Source organism: Oreochromis aureus, linkage group 4 (genome assembly GCF_013358895.1).
Source record: "Oreochromis aureus strain Israel breed Guangdong linkage group 4, ZZ_aureus, whole genome shotgun sequence".
In the NCBI taxonomy this organism is placed as follows: domain Eukaryota; kingdom Metazoa; phylum Chordata; class Actinopteri; order Cichliformes; family Cichlidae; genus Oreochromis; species Oreochromis aureus.
The window spans coordinates 12,901,223-12,914,361 of NC_052945.1; the positions used below are offsets into that span (position 1 = coordinate 12,901,223).

The window sequence follows — 13,139 nt, forward strand, 5'->3', positions numbered from 1 at the left end:
CTATTACACCTGCTATACTATTCTTCTCTGATGATTTTATGATGTGCATTATGTCATAGCTTTTAGCAAAAAATTTTCTATGACTGTTTCCATAATGTTATTTTGAAGTTACATGTTGGTGTCATTACTTCCCACGCTTCCGTCCGCATGTGTCTAAAAATTGGACCAATGGTCAATTTGAAACATTTGTAACGTATGGGGTTGTATGTGCCTCAGAAGTTGTACTGTGATTTATCATGAGTTGCGCACTTTGTTTTGGCTTATGTTTTGGAAAATAGTGAATCATCAAAAATGCAGAAGTAAGCTAGTTGCCTTGCAGAAAGAATCATTGCTTTCATGTTATTGTATTCATCACACGCTGCGAGACAGTAGGGGTTTCTCACTGTCCTTTAAACATGCACATGACTCGATTCTGCTGACTCCTAAAAAAACACAATTGCTCATCGGCTTTTCCCATCTTATCAAAAGAAAAAAAACCATCCAAAGCTCTTGTTCCTTTTTTGCTCCTCATTATTTCATTGAACTAAAATGTATCCATGTAACAAGTCTGGGCATGTTGTTTACAAGTGTGTTACTTGACCATTCCCAGTCATATACGACACCGCAGGCATCACTTTTTCTGAGTGATTGAGTATGATGACACATACCTGAACCAAAGCCCATCCTGTTTTTGCTGCCATGAAACTTTCCCCTGTCAAAGTACAAACGGAGAAAGTGAAACCACATTTACTGACCACAAGCAGAATTTAGTTGAAGGTGGGAAATTTTTTTAGAAGCGCAAATAGTAAACAGCTCATCACAACATTTTTAGAGTTCCACTGCTAAATTTTGCGGTGACATTCTGTTATAAGATCAGACTTAAGATAAGATGTTGATAAGAGCTTGAAGTACCGGCTGACTTGACTTGATATGAATGAATTAGCTGAACTATTCAGTCAACAATATGTGGTTGAACTATGCTGCGAAAGTTCTTTCTTTTATATGAAGTTTACTATTTTTATCTCCGGTTATGATGCTTGTATCAGTTCCAAACAAATATTTTTAAGGACAAACTGTAACAGAGGCATATTGTCATGTTGTTACACATCTTTACCCTCCCATTTTAATATTAGTGGAGAAATACACAGAAATAAATCAGCAAAGTAATGATTTTCAGTGTTGTAATAAACATGAAAATATCCTAAAATTTTCACTTTAACAGTCTCTTCATGAATAAGGAAGTGAAGAACACATTTCAACATATATTAGTGTCAAAGTTTCACTCCTTCCTTTTCTCCCGGGCTGTCAGTCTTGTTCCTCCCGTCTGTGTAACTTGTGGTGAGTAGGAGAAAAGGGCCAGTCCCTGTATGCAGATATAATCTGGCCCTGCTGTGTCTGCCTTCAGTAGCATACAGGGGAAAGTACCATTTGGATACTTCAGATACTTAGGGCACAGCAGAACACAGACATTAAAACATCCTCATTACATGTACAGCTCAGGAAGCGAAGTAACGCATCAGTGCACAGCAGAGGAAACTCAGGACTTGTACAGTCGTCATTTCTTAACATCTGTCTTCCTGCGTTCCCCGGGCTAAGAGCGCTCCTAACCCCGCTGTTGGACTGACGATGCCGGAGCCTACCCAGAATTTCCAGAACCGTATCCTCGTGTTGTGGAACACCGTAATCACAATATTGCTAATTGTGCTCTTCGTCCTATACTTCACAGACGGACATAAAGGCTTGGTGAGAACTCTTTGAATAACCTTGGGTTGAATTTGTTGAACTTGTTAGACTACTTTAACTGTGGTCATTAGTGATTAGACAAAAAAGGTAACTTCTTTTTAAAACCGTTAGTATAGCATGAACATTTTTTGAATAATAACATGAACTTCAGAAAAAATCAACACCTGTGCTGTACATCTGCTCTTATTTGTGGTTTTTGGTTTTTGGTAGTAGCAAACTGGTGAGAAAGACACCTATGCCTGTGGTCTACATTTGGTTACAGACCCCCGTCATAACACCCAGTGACAGCTTTCTCATAAGTTTCAGTGTTTTTGAATTAAGTTGGTTTCCCATAGAATAAAATAATATACAGTAATACAGCACCAGGGATGCCTTACTTCATTCAAAACACAAGCTGATTACTGGGAGAAAATATAAGTCATTTGTAGTTTTATAGAAAATAAGCACATTTAAATGTTTAAACAGTGAAGAAGACATCTTATTGACAAATGATTACCTAAAAGAAATTGGATGACAATTAATGCTTTTGTAGAACTATGTTAAAACGTTACTATAGCGTGATCATTTTTTGAATAAATTACATGAGCGTCAGAAGAAATCAACATCTGTGCCGTACAGCTGTTCTTTTTTGTGGTTTGTGTAGTAGCATAGCTGGTGAGAACGACACCTATGCCTGTGGTCTACATTTGGTTACAGACCCCCGTCATAACACCCAGTGACAGCTTTCTCATAATGTTTGGGTTTTTGAGTTAAGTTGGTTTCCCATAGAATAAAATAAGATACAGTAATACAGCGCCAGGGATGCCTTACTTCATTCAAACGCAAGTTTATCACTGGGAGAAAATCATTGTAGTCATTTGTAGTTTTATAGAAAATAAACATATTTAAATGTTTAAACAGTGAAGAATGTATCTTATTGACAAGTGATTGTCTAAAAGAAATTGGATGACAACTGGTTCTTTTGTAGAACTATGTTAAAACTGACAATTGCACCTAAATTTGTGTGAGTTTCAGTCAGCAATATGTTTCCACCCCGAAATCCTCTTACAGCAATTAGTATAAGCACTTTTGTTTCCTTTTCCAATCTTAGGAAAATAGTGCTGTAAAATCATCCAAAATTTCCTCCACGGAAGAGAGATGGGTAAGCTATCCATCGTTTCTAAGATTTATTCAGAGTTTCTGTTTCTCTCTTGACTTTTGTGTTAAGTATTCTTTCATCTTGTATTCATTTTCCTTTATTTCTTGCCACAAAAGCATCCTGCTGATGTTACATGTATTTACTATTCTTACACACGTGTAGTAAACGAGATAGATGCTGCACGATGTATGTCAGATTAATTCCATTTCTTATGAGTTACGTATGTCTAACCACTCTCCTCCCCTCTTGGAGGAAGCTCAGTGACGTCATTGCCACATTCGGGGAAATGCCACTAAACTCAACTGTTGTCTCTTTATTTTCCTTCTGAAGTTAGTACACAGTCTATACTGTGAGACACAGAGCCGCTGTTGTCTCACATTGAATAAACTGCAGCTTCTCTAGGCTTGAAGTCATGTTGGCACCACATTTACTGTTACTGTTTTGAGAGTGATAAATCCCTGCTTCTTCTTTCAACAGACAACCACCACCCCCCCTAGCACCGTCTCAATTAAAGGAAAAATGCTCAGCTTTCAGTTTAGCACAGGTAATGTTTTTCTTTTTTTAATTTATTATCTGCACTTAAAATTTATCATATCCCCATTCAAATATTGCTGTGTTTATACTTTCTTTGTCAGAAGAAACATATAATCCCATGAAATACATACAGTCAGTAAATAAATGAATACAGTCAAATGTACTTTACTTCAGGAAAAAATGTCGATTTAAAAACTGGATATAGAGAATAAATTTCTAGAAAAAACAAATTTAGCATCTATAACAGTCTGTTTTCTGTCATCCACAGATGGAAGTAATTTAACATGGAAGCAAATTCAATCAGATAAAACCCTGCTTTCAAAAGTCAACAATGGCCTGAGCACGAACGTGGATGGATACTATTTCCTAAATCTTCAGATTACAGTGGATCCAGGCTGTCGCATAACAGATCAATCCAGTGTGAGCCTGGTGCACATACGGGAGGACAAAAGTAAACAAACTCCCCTACAGGGCTCGATTAACAAAGAAACAAACAGCACAGGTATTCTCAGCAAGGTAGTGGAGTCCGGTGCTGGAGAGATGCTGATATTCAACATTAGTAAGTCAATACTCGATTGTGTTGATACAAATGAGAGTAAAACTCACCTGGATATCATCTTCATGCCACGGCCTTGGATGTAAGTTCATTATTCTAAATCCTCTGCATAGTGCACAACACCTTTCCAGCTTTGAAACCCACACTGAAGCAAACCTAGTCTGACTCTTGTTGGGTATACTTGTTCACTTTGGATGGATCACACTTTGATTTTGGCCTGTTGATCTACAGATTAGCAATTTACCTAACGATTTTTGTAAAAGATGCTTAAAAAAGAGGAGTTTGATAAGAGGTTGGATGAAAACCTCGTCTCTTTTCACATTCCGGTCTAGAGATCGCCTAAAACAGGGTTTATAACGATCCAGTGATGTTCAGTTTTGTAAAGTAGATATAGCAAACCAGGTATTGGTCTCAGGTTGTATCATCACTACAAAGTCACACTTGAAAACAGCGCAATGTATGTAACGTATTGTGTATTTAATGGACTAGAAAACCAAAGCTGGATTGTTTTCATTGTTCTCAAATAGCTGTTTTAAAAAGATACTTTGAAGCGGGTTGTTCAGAATTGACAGATCTCACTTGTTGAAACTATATTTCTTTGTCAAAGCTTTGTATGTTTAAACTATCTAGTAGCTGATTTCAAGAATGTATTGTGCTGAAGTGTCACATTTAGCAGCAGGAAATTGCTTTTTATGTTTGCACAGATTATACTTTCTAATGTCTGATTCATTTCTTATTTTGTTTTGTTAACATTGTATGAATTCTGTATTTAAGTTTATTTATTTATTTCTAGCAACAAAAAACATGTGCAGCATATGATTTAGACGCATAATGAATGTAACAAAAAAACCCATGGCAGGTCGGCTAATAATCTATGAATGTTTTTTTTCTCAATGATAATGTTTCACAGGGTGTACCAGTCACAAACTGGTAGTGAGTCACTGGAATCTATGTAGAGAATTGACTTTGTTTGTTGAAAGAATGTAGTTCATATTTTGTAAATCAGAAAAAGAACAAAGGTGTAGTTTTGATTTACTTGACCAATAACATACCTTGATATTTCATTTCTTTAGTCTAAAGTTAAGTGTGAAATGACTTGATAAGCTCCAGACATCCTTGACTACATGTACTATACATTATGACACGTGAAAACACAAGTCGCGGTGGTTGTTGCGGTAGGTTTCATGTGTTTGAGATTTGAAAGAAATGCTGGGTTTTTTCACTTTTTGTAATTTTTTTTGATGTTTTAGTGGAAGAGGAAGCTGCTTATGCATTTGAAAAGATATCTCAGGGAACTGTTAAATGTGTGTGTTTAAATTTGACTTTAACCATTGTTATGAAAAAAAATAAGAGAATGTCTTAGTTAAAAACGTTTACTGTCTTTATTGTATTTGATGTGACTGTAAAACAAAAACAAACTCAATATGAATCAAAGGACACGATAACAGTGAATAAGGGCTTTTGGTTGTGAGTCATTTATGAGACCCTAGATATGAAAGTGAGAGGTCGTGAGTTAAGATTGGATCACCACATAATCACTAATAGAAAGATACAGCGGGACCCTCCCTGTCTATATGCTGTCGAAGAATATGTCCTCTTGACTCTTGACAAAACAAACAGAAAAAATGCTTCTCATACAAAGCATTCAAAGTTACATCCAGTGACCTAAATCGCAGTGACAGAGATACAGTAAAGCAGCAAAAAAGGTCACTGGAACATTAGTCATCACAGTCAAGAGGCACATTTTCCAGCTTTCATTTGAAAACTTTTGTTTTCCAAACCTCAGCCACAAATGAGTCCCATATCTCTCAGTGTTCTGTCAATTAGTTGTTGCTACCACAGCTTTCGATTGCAGCGAAGAGGTCCAGGATGTAAAAATTGATAGCAGACATAGCAAACTACCACCCACTCTGTCTCTTTTATTAGAGGCCTTAGATGCATTTGCATGGGTTGATTTGTTTGCTCCCTTCCTACTGCTTTCCACTGCCCAATGTCAAGATAATAAATAGTGTATCCACACAGAGAAAGTTTATAACCTCTACACATCATTTTGCCGAGACATCATGGAGAGAACTTAGACTCTATAAACATGTTTACAGCATGCAGTTTTTGAATAACAATCTTCCAGTTTCTTCTTGTAACCCTTATCAATATGTCACCTCTTACAATAAGAGATTTGTCAGAACAGAGAATGTCTGTAATGAGTAAGCTTGTAAATCCAGTCACAGCGTTTTTTGTTATCTTGAATCAAAATGATACTGATGTCAAATCTTTAAAAGTTCAAATATTTCTCACCTCACATATTTTTCCTCCAGCCTGTAGTGTTAAATAGCCATATAGAGTATTGTGTGTGGGTTACGCAGTTTTGGATATATACACTACTGTGCTATAAGAGTGCTATGCACAGACACAAATCTCTGATATTTAGCAAAAGACTATAAAATACAAGAATTTTTCTTGTCAAAAATCAAGTATAAATCTCTTGGATGGTTACCGCCACACAACAGGCATTATTATTTAACAGCTAATCCAATTAAAATTCTACTAAAGACAACAATAGCACGAACACAGTGGAAAGGTCAAGTTCAATGACTCAGATAGCAGAGGTGAAGCCTAACCCACACACACAGGTCAGTTACAGCTGTCTGTATCCACCATAATGCTGTTATGAATAAATTCACTATCCACACAATTCTAGACCATTTTTTGAACCAAGCTGTAAATATGGTGTTTTAAAGCTGCAAACTTGGGTATTTTAACGTAGTAGCCACTGGGGGCTAAAGTCTCAGCACCACCTCCAATGTCTCAAGTGGCCACTAAAGGTATTGCGGTTAGTGTCTCCCCTTTTTCCCTTTCATTAAAACCATATACAGTATAAAAGATGGAGGTCACCCACTGATTTTGAGCTCCACATCTTGAAGCAACATTAGGATTTTTGAGATTCTTTGTCCCAAATTGATAATTTTTACTTAACTTCCTCCAAATCATTGACATGTATCCCATTTCTACAAGACTGCCCAAAGAAGCCCTACTATTAATTAATGCTTCAGTCTTAAATATGATCAGTATATCTATTATTGGGCTACACAAAACATCATTTAACCCATTAACTAATTATAGGCCAATCTTCAACCTGTTTTTTTTATCTCACAAATTCTTGAAAGAGTAGTTGTAAAACATTTAACTGATCATCTGCAGAGGAATGGTTTATTTAAAGAGTTTCGTGAGGTTTCAGAACTCATCGCTGTACACAAACAGCATAATTGAAGGTTATGAATGAATCATATCTATTTGTTTATGTAAAGGGAGAGTCCTCTTCACACACACTTCACACGCTAAGGTTAATTATGGAGTTCCGCAGGGTTCCGTGCTAGCCACTATCATTAAAAAGCAAAGGGTACATTTTCACTGCTATCCATATGACACCCAACTTTATCTATCCGTGAAGCCAGAATAACACTCACCAATTAGTTAATTGCAAGGACTTAAAGACATAAAGACCTGGATGACCTCTTATTTCCTGCTTCTAAATTACTGGTGTCTAACTGGATACTTAGAATGGCATTACCTTGGCCTCCAGTAAAACTGGAAGAAATCTTACGGTCATTTTACATCCTTCAGTGTGTATATTGAGCTAATATGTAGGACTGCTTTCTTGCATTTGTGCAATATCTCTAAAATTAGAAACATCTAATTTCAGAGTGATGTTAAAAAACTAGTTCATGCATTTGTTACTTCTTGGCTACTGTAATTCGTTAGGATGGGGCTCTCCTAAAAACTCCCTGAAAAGCCTTCAGTTGATCCAAAATGCTGCAGTAAAAGTACTGACAGGGACTAGAAAGAGAGATCATGATTCTCCATTATTTGCTGTTCTTCATTCATTCTCCTCCTATACCGGTTCTAGAATAATCAGGCCCTATCTTACCTTAAAGACCTCATAGTACCATATCACCCCAACAGAGCAGAGCACTTCAATCTCAGTCTCTTGGCTTACTTGTGGTTGCTAGGATATTTAAAAGAAGAATGGGAGGAAGAGCTTACAACTTTCAGGCCTCTCTTCTGTGAAACCAGCTCCCACGTTGAATTTTAGCGACATTTTAAGACTATTTTCAAGACTAAGGTTAAAACTTTCCTTTTTGATAAAACCTATAGTTAGGGCTGGATCAGGTGATCCTGGGTTCATCCTCAATTATGTTGCAATAGGCCTAAGTTCCTGGGTCATTCTCATGATGCAGTGTTACTTCAGCTCTTTTGTCCCGTCTCCCTGCCCTAACCTCCAATCCCTGACCCTCCCTGAGCCTGGTTCTGCCAGAGTTTTCTTCCTGTTAAAAGGGAGTTTGTCATTCTCACTGTTGCCAGGTGCTCATAGCTGGTCCTTTGATTGTTGGTTTATTGGAAGCGTTTTAGTCAGGCTTCAGAACTCATCACTGTACAGACACAGCATTAGTGAAGGGTTGGTGTTTTCTCTGTGTTTTTGTAGGGTCTTTACCTCATGATATAAAGCAACTCAAAGTGATTATTGTTATGATTTGATACTAAATAACAAAAATATAATTGTTTTGCTCGCCTCTTTTTGAAGCCAGAAGGCACCTGATATAGATGAGGTACTAATTCTTCAGCTAACTAGCGTTAATATTGGTTAATTAGTATTGCACTGATAAAATACTAGACTTTTACTCAAGTGTCGACTTGTGGGGTGGCCTGTATCTCACAGACAGCTACAATATTAGTCAGATGATAGATTAAAAAACCACCAAGGGCACAAAAACTGATCCCTAACTCCAGTGGATGAGTTACAGTTCACCCCACTCAAAGTTTTAGAGTTGTTCTGAAGAGGGGGGAAAGCCCCCATAGAAGCCCAAACTGTTATTTGTACCAACACAAGGGGACAGCATTTAGCTGCGGACTGTTTGCTGTGCTCCTCTTTCAGTTTTGCTTTGCGTAAAAAATGTACTCTCCAAAAACTATGTCGTGTGATTTTAGCCAAAAAAAAAGTTCCATTTAAGAGGCCATTTTTGCCTTATTTCAAAAGTTGTTTGTAAAAATCAGCAGTGCTCAAGAGATCAATATCTCACACAGACCTGCTTTATAAATGGAAAATGATGATTTCATATACGGAAGTGTAAAGATTTTGGTTCATATCATAACCGGTGATAGAGTACTCTCAGCCCACACCAATTCTCTATACAAGTCATGCTTGGCCTCGAAACTACACAGCTGATACAGCTCACGCTGCTGTGCTACTGTCGTCTCTCACACTTCACAGGTCAGCCAGCGCTGGAAGATCATGACTCACACATGTGTTCTTAAAAGACCAGAAGACTTCAGAAAACATCTGAGAGGTAACCACTCATTCAGCTCATGGATAACTAAACTCTGGACTGGAGTTATAGTTTCAGCTCTCAAGTGTGTTTTCCCAATTTGAGTAATCCATACTTGGCTGAGGGAAAATTAATTAGAGAAATCACTCAGCCTAACACCCACCCATATAAACACATACATGCACATACACATACACATACACATTCACACACACACATGTTGCTTCATTTTCACCAGCCATTTCTCTCTGGGTCTGGGGTTGGAAAGTGAGTCAGCCAAGCGATCGGCTGCTATCACCCCCCTCCCCCCGGCAGCCCCCACTACCACTTCCTTTTCAGTTTACAAATATACAACTCTGTGGGTGTCTTCTTCGAACAGACATAGATGAAGGGAAAGTATAACAGTGACTGCATGGGACATACAAAAAAGGGAAAAAAAAAAAAGCTTCAAAGAGCTTCTCGTTCGCACAGACCTTGTCATGGTTGCACGTTGTGCTGAGATGTGACTTAAAGAGAAACTATGTAATCTACTGAATTAAAGTCAATAGAAAAGTAAGCCAACACTGAAGAGGCTGACATTTTTCACATCCACTTTAAACCTTTAACCCTTAAATAACGTTGCTGCAAGAATACATTCAGGTGAGAAGCAGCTGACATGATGACACTTTACTTTTTGGGCCATTGTGGTATTTTAAAAAAAAAGTTCCTCCTGTAACTGCCGTGTGGTTGGACTGAGTGGGCGACAACATTTTTTTAATACAGAGACCACTGAGCCTTTATCACGGTCTCACCTTTCACGGCAGGAAGTGAATACGCTTCCCTTACTGTGCATGAGTAACAAAAAAGACCAAACCAAACAGGTCTTTTAAATTATTATGTGTTTATTTCATTGCACTGTATGACTTAATGTATATAAATACAGAAAAATGAGCTTTTTTCTTTAATAATAAAAAAACAAATTCATAAATAGTGTGCAGTACGTGTTACAGCAAGTAGGAAAAAGAAAGGTTACAGTCTTATTTTTGATATTAGTATGAACACTCAGCAACAATCTGAAGTTCAATCTGTGAAATATATATATATATATATATATAACTGTTAGAAATCGTATTTTAACAATCAAAGTTTGGTTTTAAAGCAAATACACAAGCATATAAGCATATCAAATTTCCCTGTTATCCGACTGTCCGTTACACTTATAAAACAAAATTGAGAGTTACATCTGCAGAAACAAAGCTGGCAGCACAGCCCTGCCTTTTGCAACGTGCAAAGGCACAAAAAGGATTTGACACTTGCCTTCTTTGCGGTTATGGACCTGCTTTTTCATGTCAAAGAGAATCAAAAACCCCCGAGAGGACTTATAGGTTTTAACTTACTGTCATCTAGAGCCTTTGTGTGGCATTTATATCATATAGGCACCAAAGACATTCTCATAGGGTTTGTGGCGTACAATTTTTGCAGTGTCACTCACGTCCACAAAAATACCATCATTCTGATAAAGGTGAAACACTCCACCCAGGTAACTGTTGGACTGTGTTTTTTTTGAATGTGAAGAATATTTCCTGGACTGCAGGAGGGTGATATTCCCGCGATACCTGTCAGTATGCATGCTAATACGATGCTGGAATGTGTCGCTGTCTGAGAAGAAAACCTTGGAATAGACATAGTAATAACCCTCTTTCTGAATTTTAAGTTCTTTGTCTTCGTAGGTCATTTCATAGAGGAGAGGGTCTGCATTCATGCTCCATGCCATTTTCCTTTTTTCATGAGTTAAATCTTGTCCATCTGAAAAATATAAGGACAAATGTAATCATTCTAATAAAATAAAGTGGAAACATCACACTGTGAAGAGCAATATGTACTTAATTATGCATCTTGGTAATAACTGAAACATTATGTTTCTGGCAGTTAGGAAAATGCTGTTTTTACCTGTCAGATGTGCAACTGGTTTGGAGGGAAGAATATCATAACTGGGTTGTTTAGTGGGAGTTGTAACATCGGCACCTGTGAGTGGACGAAACATTATTTATCTAGTGTGGAATAAGTAAACGGAAGGTGCTCGTCATCTGTGAATAAAGTGCTGAGACTCACCTCCGATGAGCTTAGAGATTGATTCTGAGTTGGTCTGCAACGAAAACAAAAGAGGGTTAATATTTTTTTAATGTGCATTTGCATTTTTGTGCGTGCACATGTAGATGCGTAGATGCAATCGCCACTTGTGGATAACAAAGTTGTGAAAACAGAAGTTTAACAACATTAAAATGTAATTGTAACAGGTATTGTTTTTTCTGCAGAGCATGGTAGGACAGAATAAAGTAGATTGCTATCATGATACAGGAAGTAGACCACTTCCTTTTCGCCATCATCCCTTGTTTGTACACTGTGCAAACACTTAAAAATGCCACTGCTGTTTTTCTGTTCTATAATGCGTGACAGCTACCCTAAGACAGTGCTTCAGTGCTGTACAGGAAACTGACTCTGTACATCCACCACCTCAGAAAGTATGTCTCCCCCCTCCCCACATGTACGTCATTGAAGTTGTCCGTAAATGAGCTGGACTTTAGAGTACTTCTCCATGTGTGCTTGGCCCTCTTCCCCATAATAGTGAAAAAAATTCATGATCAGCAGTTTTTACTAAAAATAAATTCAGCTCAGCAGAATTTCTATCACAAGAGCCCCTGTGTTTGCGTCACAAACCCTTCCAGATACCCAGACATACATATTGCATAAAGAATCGCAGCAATAGGATCTTCTTTAGGTCACACTGTTATTCTATAGCACTGACTTTACTAAAAGAGAGCAGAGCATACAGTTTTTACACTTTGCCGTGCGTGTTTTATTAACGAGCCCACGTGGCGGAAATTTACATTTTTAATAACTTTCTCACATACAGCTCAAAGTAATCTACATTTTTTTTTACCTATTTATGCATCTACATGTTTAATTATGGCAATATCAATGATATAAAACAAAAACTCAAGTTTAAAGAAAATCAAGGCCTGCTGTGACCTTTAACCAAACACATTTCTGGTTACGAATACTTCTGATTGAGTGAAAGTGTTATTAAAATGACTGACAGAAAATATGTAGGAGAATACTGTGAAAAAGTACGAAAAGAAAACTGGAAGTGAGAACACTGTGGTAAACAGTGAATAAACTCTTACAATGAAAGCGAGATTCAGAGGCGTTGAAACAGATATTTAATGGAAAAAAGATGTACCGAGACAATGAGCTAATAATAAATCATAGGATGACACTGCAAAAGGTACTGAAATGGTGATACTTACATGTTCAGCCTGGTAGAGTCCATAGATGAAGCATGCTTCTATGACCATGCCGCACAGCGCCACGCTTACCAGCATGTAGAGCAGGATCTGAGCCACCCCGGTCTTTTTTCGCACCTGGATCAGCCTGGGGGGCACCGGAGGCCGTGTGGCATGGGTGTCCACCACACACACAGAGGGATATTTAATCTTCTCCATACTTTCTGGGGTTTTTTCTGTAAATGGAAAAGAATTCAGTGAGGCGCTCTCACTGAAGTAACTGCTGCTACTTCAGAAGGACAGTAAAGACAGAGAGACCTGAGAAACAGATAAGTGTGAAGAAGTTTCAGAATGGGTGGGCTTACTTCTGGTTAGTTCAAGTGGAGCAAACTTACCCGCAGTCAGAGACAGAAGTCTTGAGATGTATCACCAAAGCACCTTTGAGAGCTTCCAACGTGCACTTTAACAGCATGCACCCAATGGATACTCTGAGGTTATGTCACTCTTTCCAATGTATCGCATTTGAATTGTCACGGCAGAAGGAGACATTCAGTGAGTGGAAGACCCAGAGCAATGCATTTTGACCTCCCCATTCACACCCTCCC

General features: G+C 37.9%; 2 protein-coding genes across 2 annotated transcripts; one reads left to right on the forward strand and one right to left on the reverse strand.

Annotated features, from left to right (window-relative positions):
• Positions 1 to 1,283: 1,283 nt before the first annotated feature.
• Positions 1,284 to 5,320, forward strand: LOC120439783. The gene is made up of 4 exons (XM_039610838.1): positions 1,284 to 1,722; positions 2,813 to 2,863; positions 3,338 to 3,404; positions 3,663 to 5,320. The coding sequence occupies exons 1-4, from the start codon at positions 1,606 to 1,608 to the stop codon at positions 4,034 to 4,036; spliced, it is 609 nt and encodes a 202-aa protein (XP_039466772.1). The 5' UTR covers positions 1,284 to 1,605; the 3' UTR covers positions 4,037 to 5,320.
• Positions 5,321 to 10,597: 5,277 nt separating this feature from the next.
• Positions 10,598 to 13,139, reverse strand: tnfsf14 (TNF superfamily member 14). The gene is made up of 5 exons (XM_031736518.2): positions 12,930 to 13,139; positions 12,559 to 12,770; positions 11,363 to 11,396; positions 11,201 to 11,275; positions 10,598 to 11,056 (listed from the first exon to the last, which is right to left on the reverse strand). Exons 2-5 carry the CDS (start codon positions 12,751 to 12,753, stop codon positions 10,674 to 10,676), a joined length of 687 nt encoding a protein of 228 aa, XP_031592378.1. The 5' UTR covers positions 12,754 to 12,770; positions 12,930 to 13,139; the 3' UTR covers positions 10,598 to 10,673.

Bases quoted from the DNA above. Each gene is read 5' to 3' on its own strand.
- LOC120439783 (XM_039610838.1), top strand. From the start codon at position 1,606: ATGCCGGAGCCTACCCAGAATTTCCAGAACCGTATCCTCGTGTTGTGG. The intron at 1,723-2,812 runs GTGAGAACTCTT...TTCCAATCTTAG, and splicing joins CAGACGGACATAAAGGCTTG to GAAAATAGTGCTGTAAAATC. The intron at 3,405-3,662 runs GTAATGTTTTTC...TGTCATCCACAG, and splicing joins CAGCTTTCAGTTTAGCACAG to ATGGAAGTAATTTAACATGG.
- tnfsf14 (XM_031736518.2), bottom strand. From the start codon at position 12,753: ATGGAGAAGATTAAATATCCCTCTGTGTGTGTGGTGGACACCCATGCC. The intron at 11,397-12,558 runs GTAAGTATCACC...TTTTCGTTGCAG, and splicing joins GACTCTACCAGGCTGAACAT to ACCAACTCAGAATCAATCTC. The intron at 11,057-11,200 runs GTAAAAACAGCA...TATATTTTTCAG, and splicing joins ACCAGTTGCACATCTGACAG to ATGGACAAGATTTAACTCAT.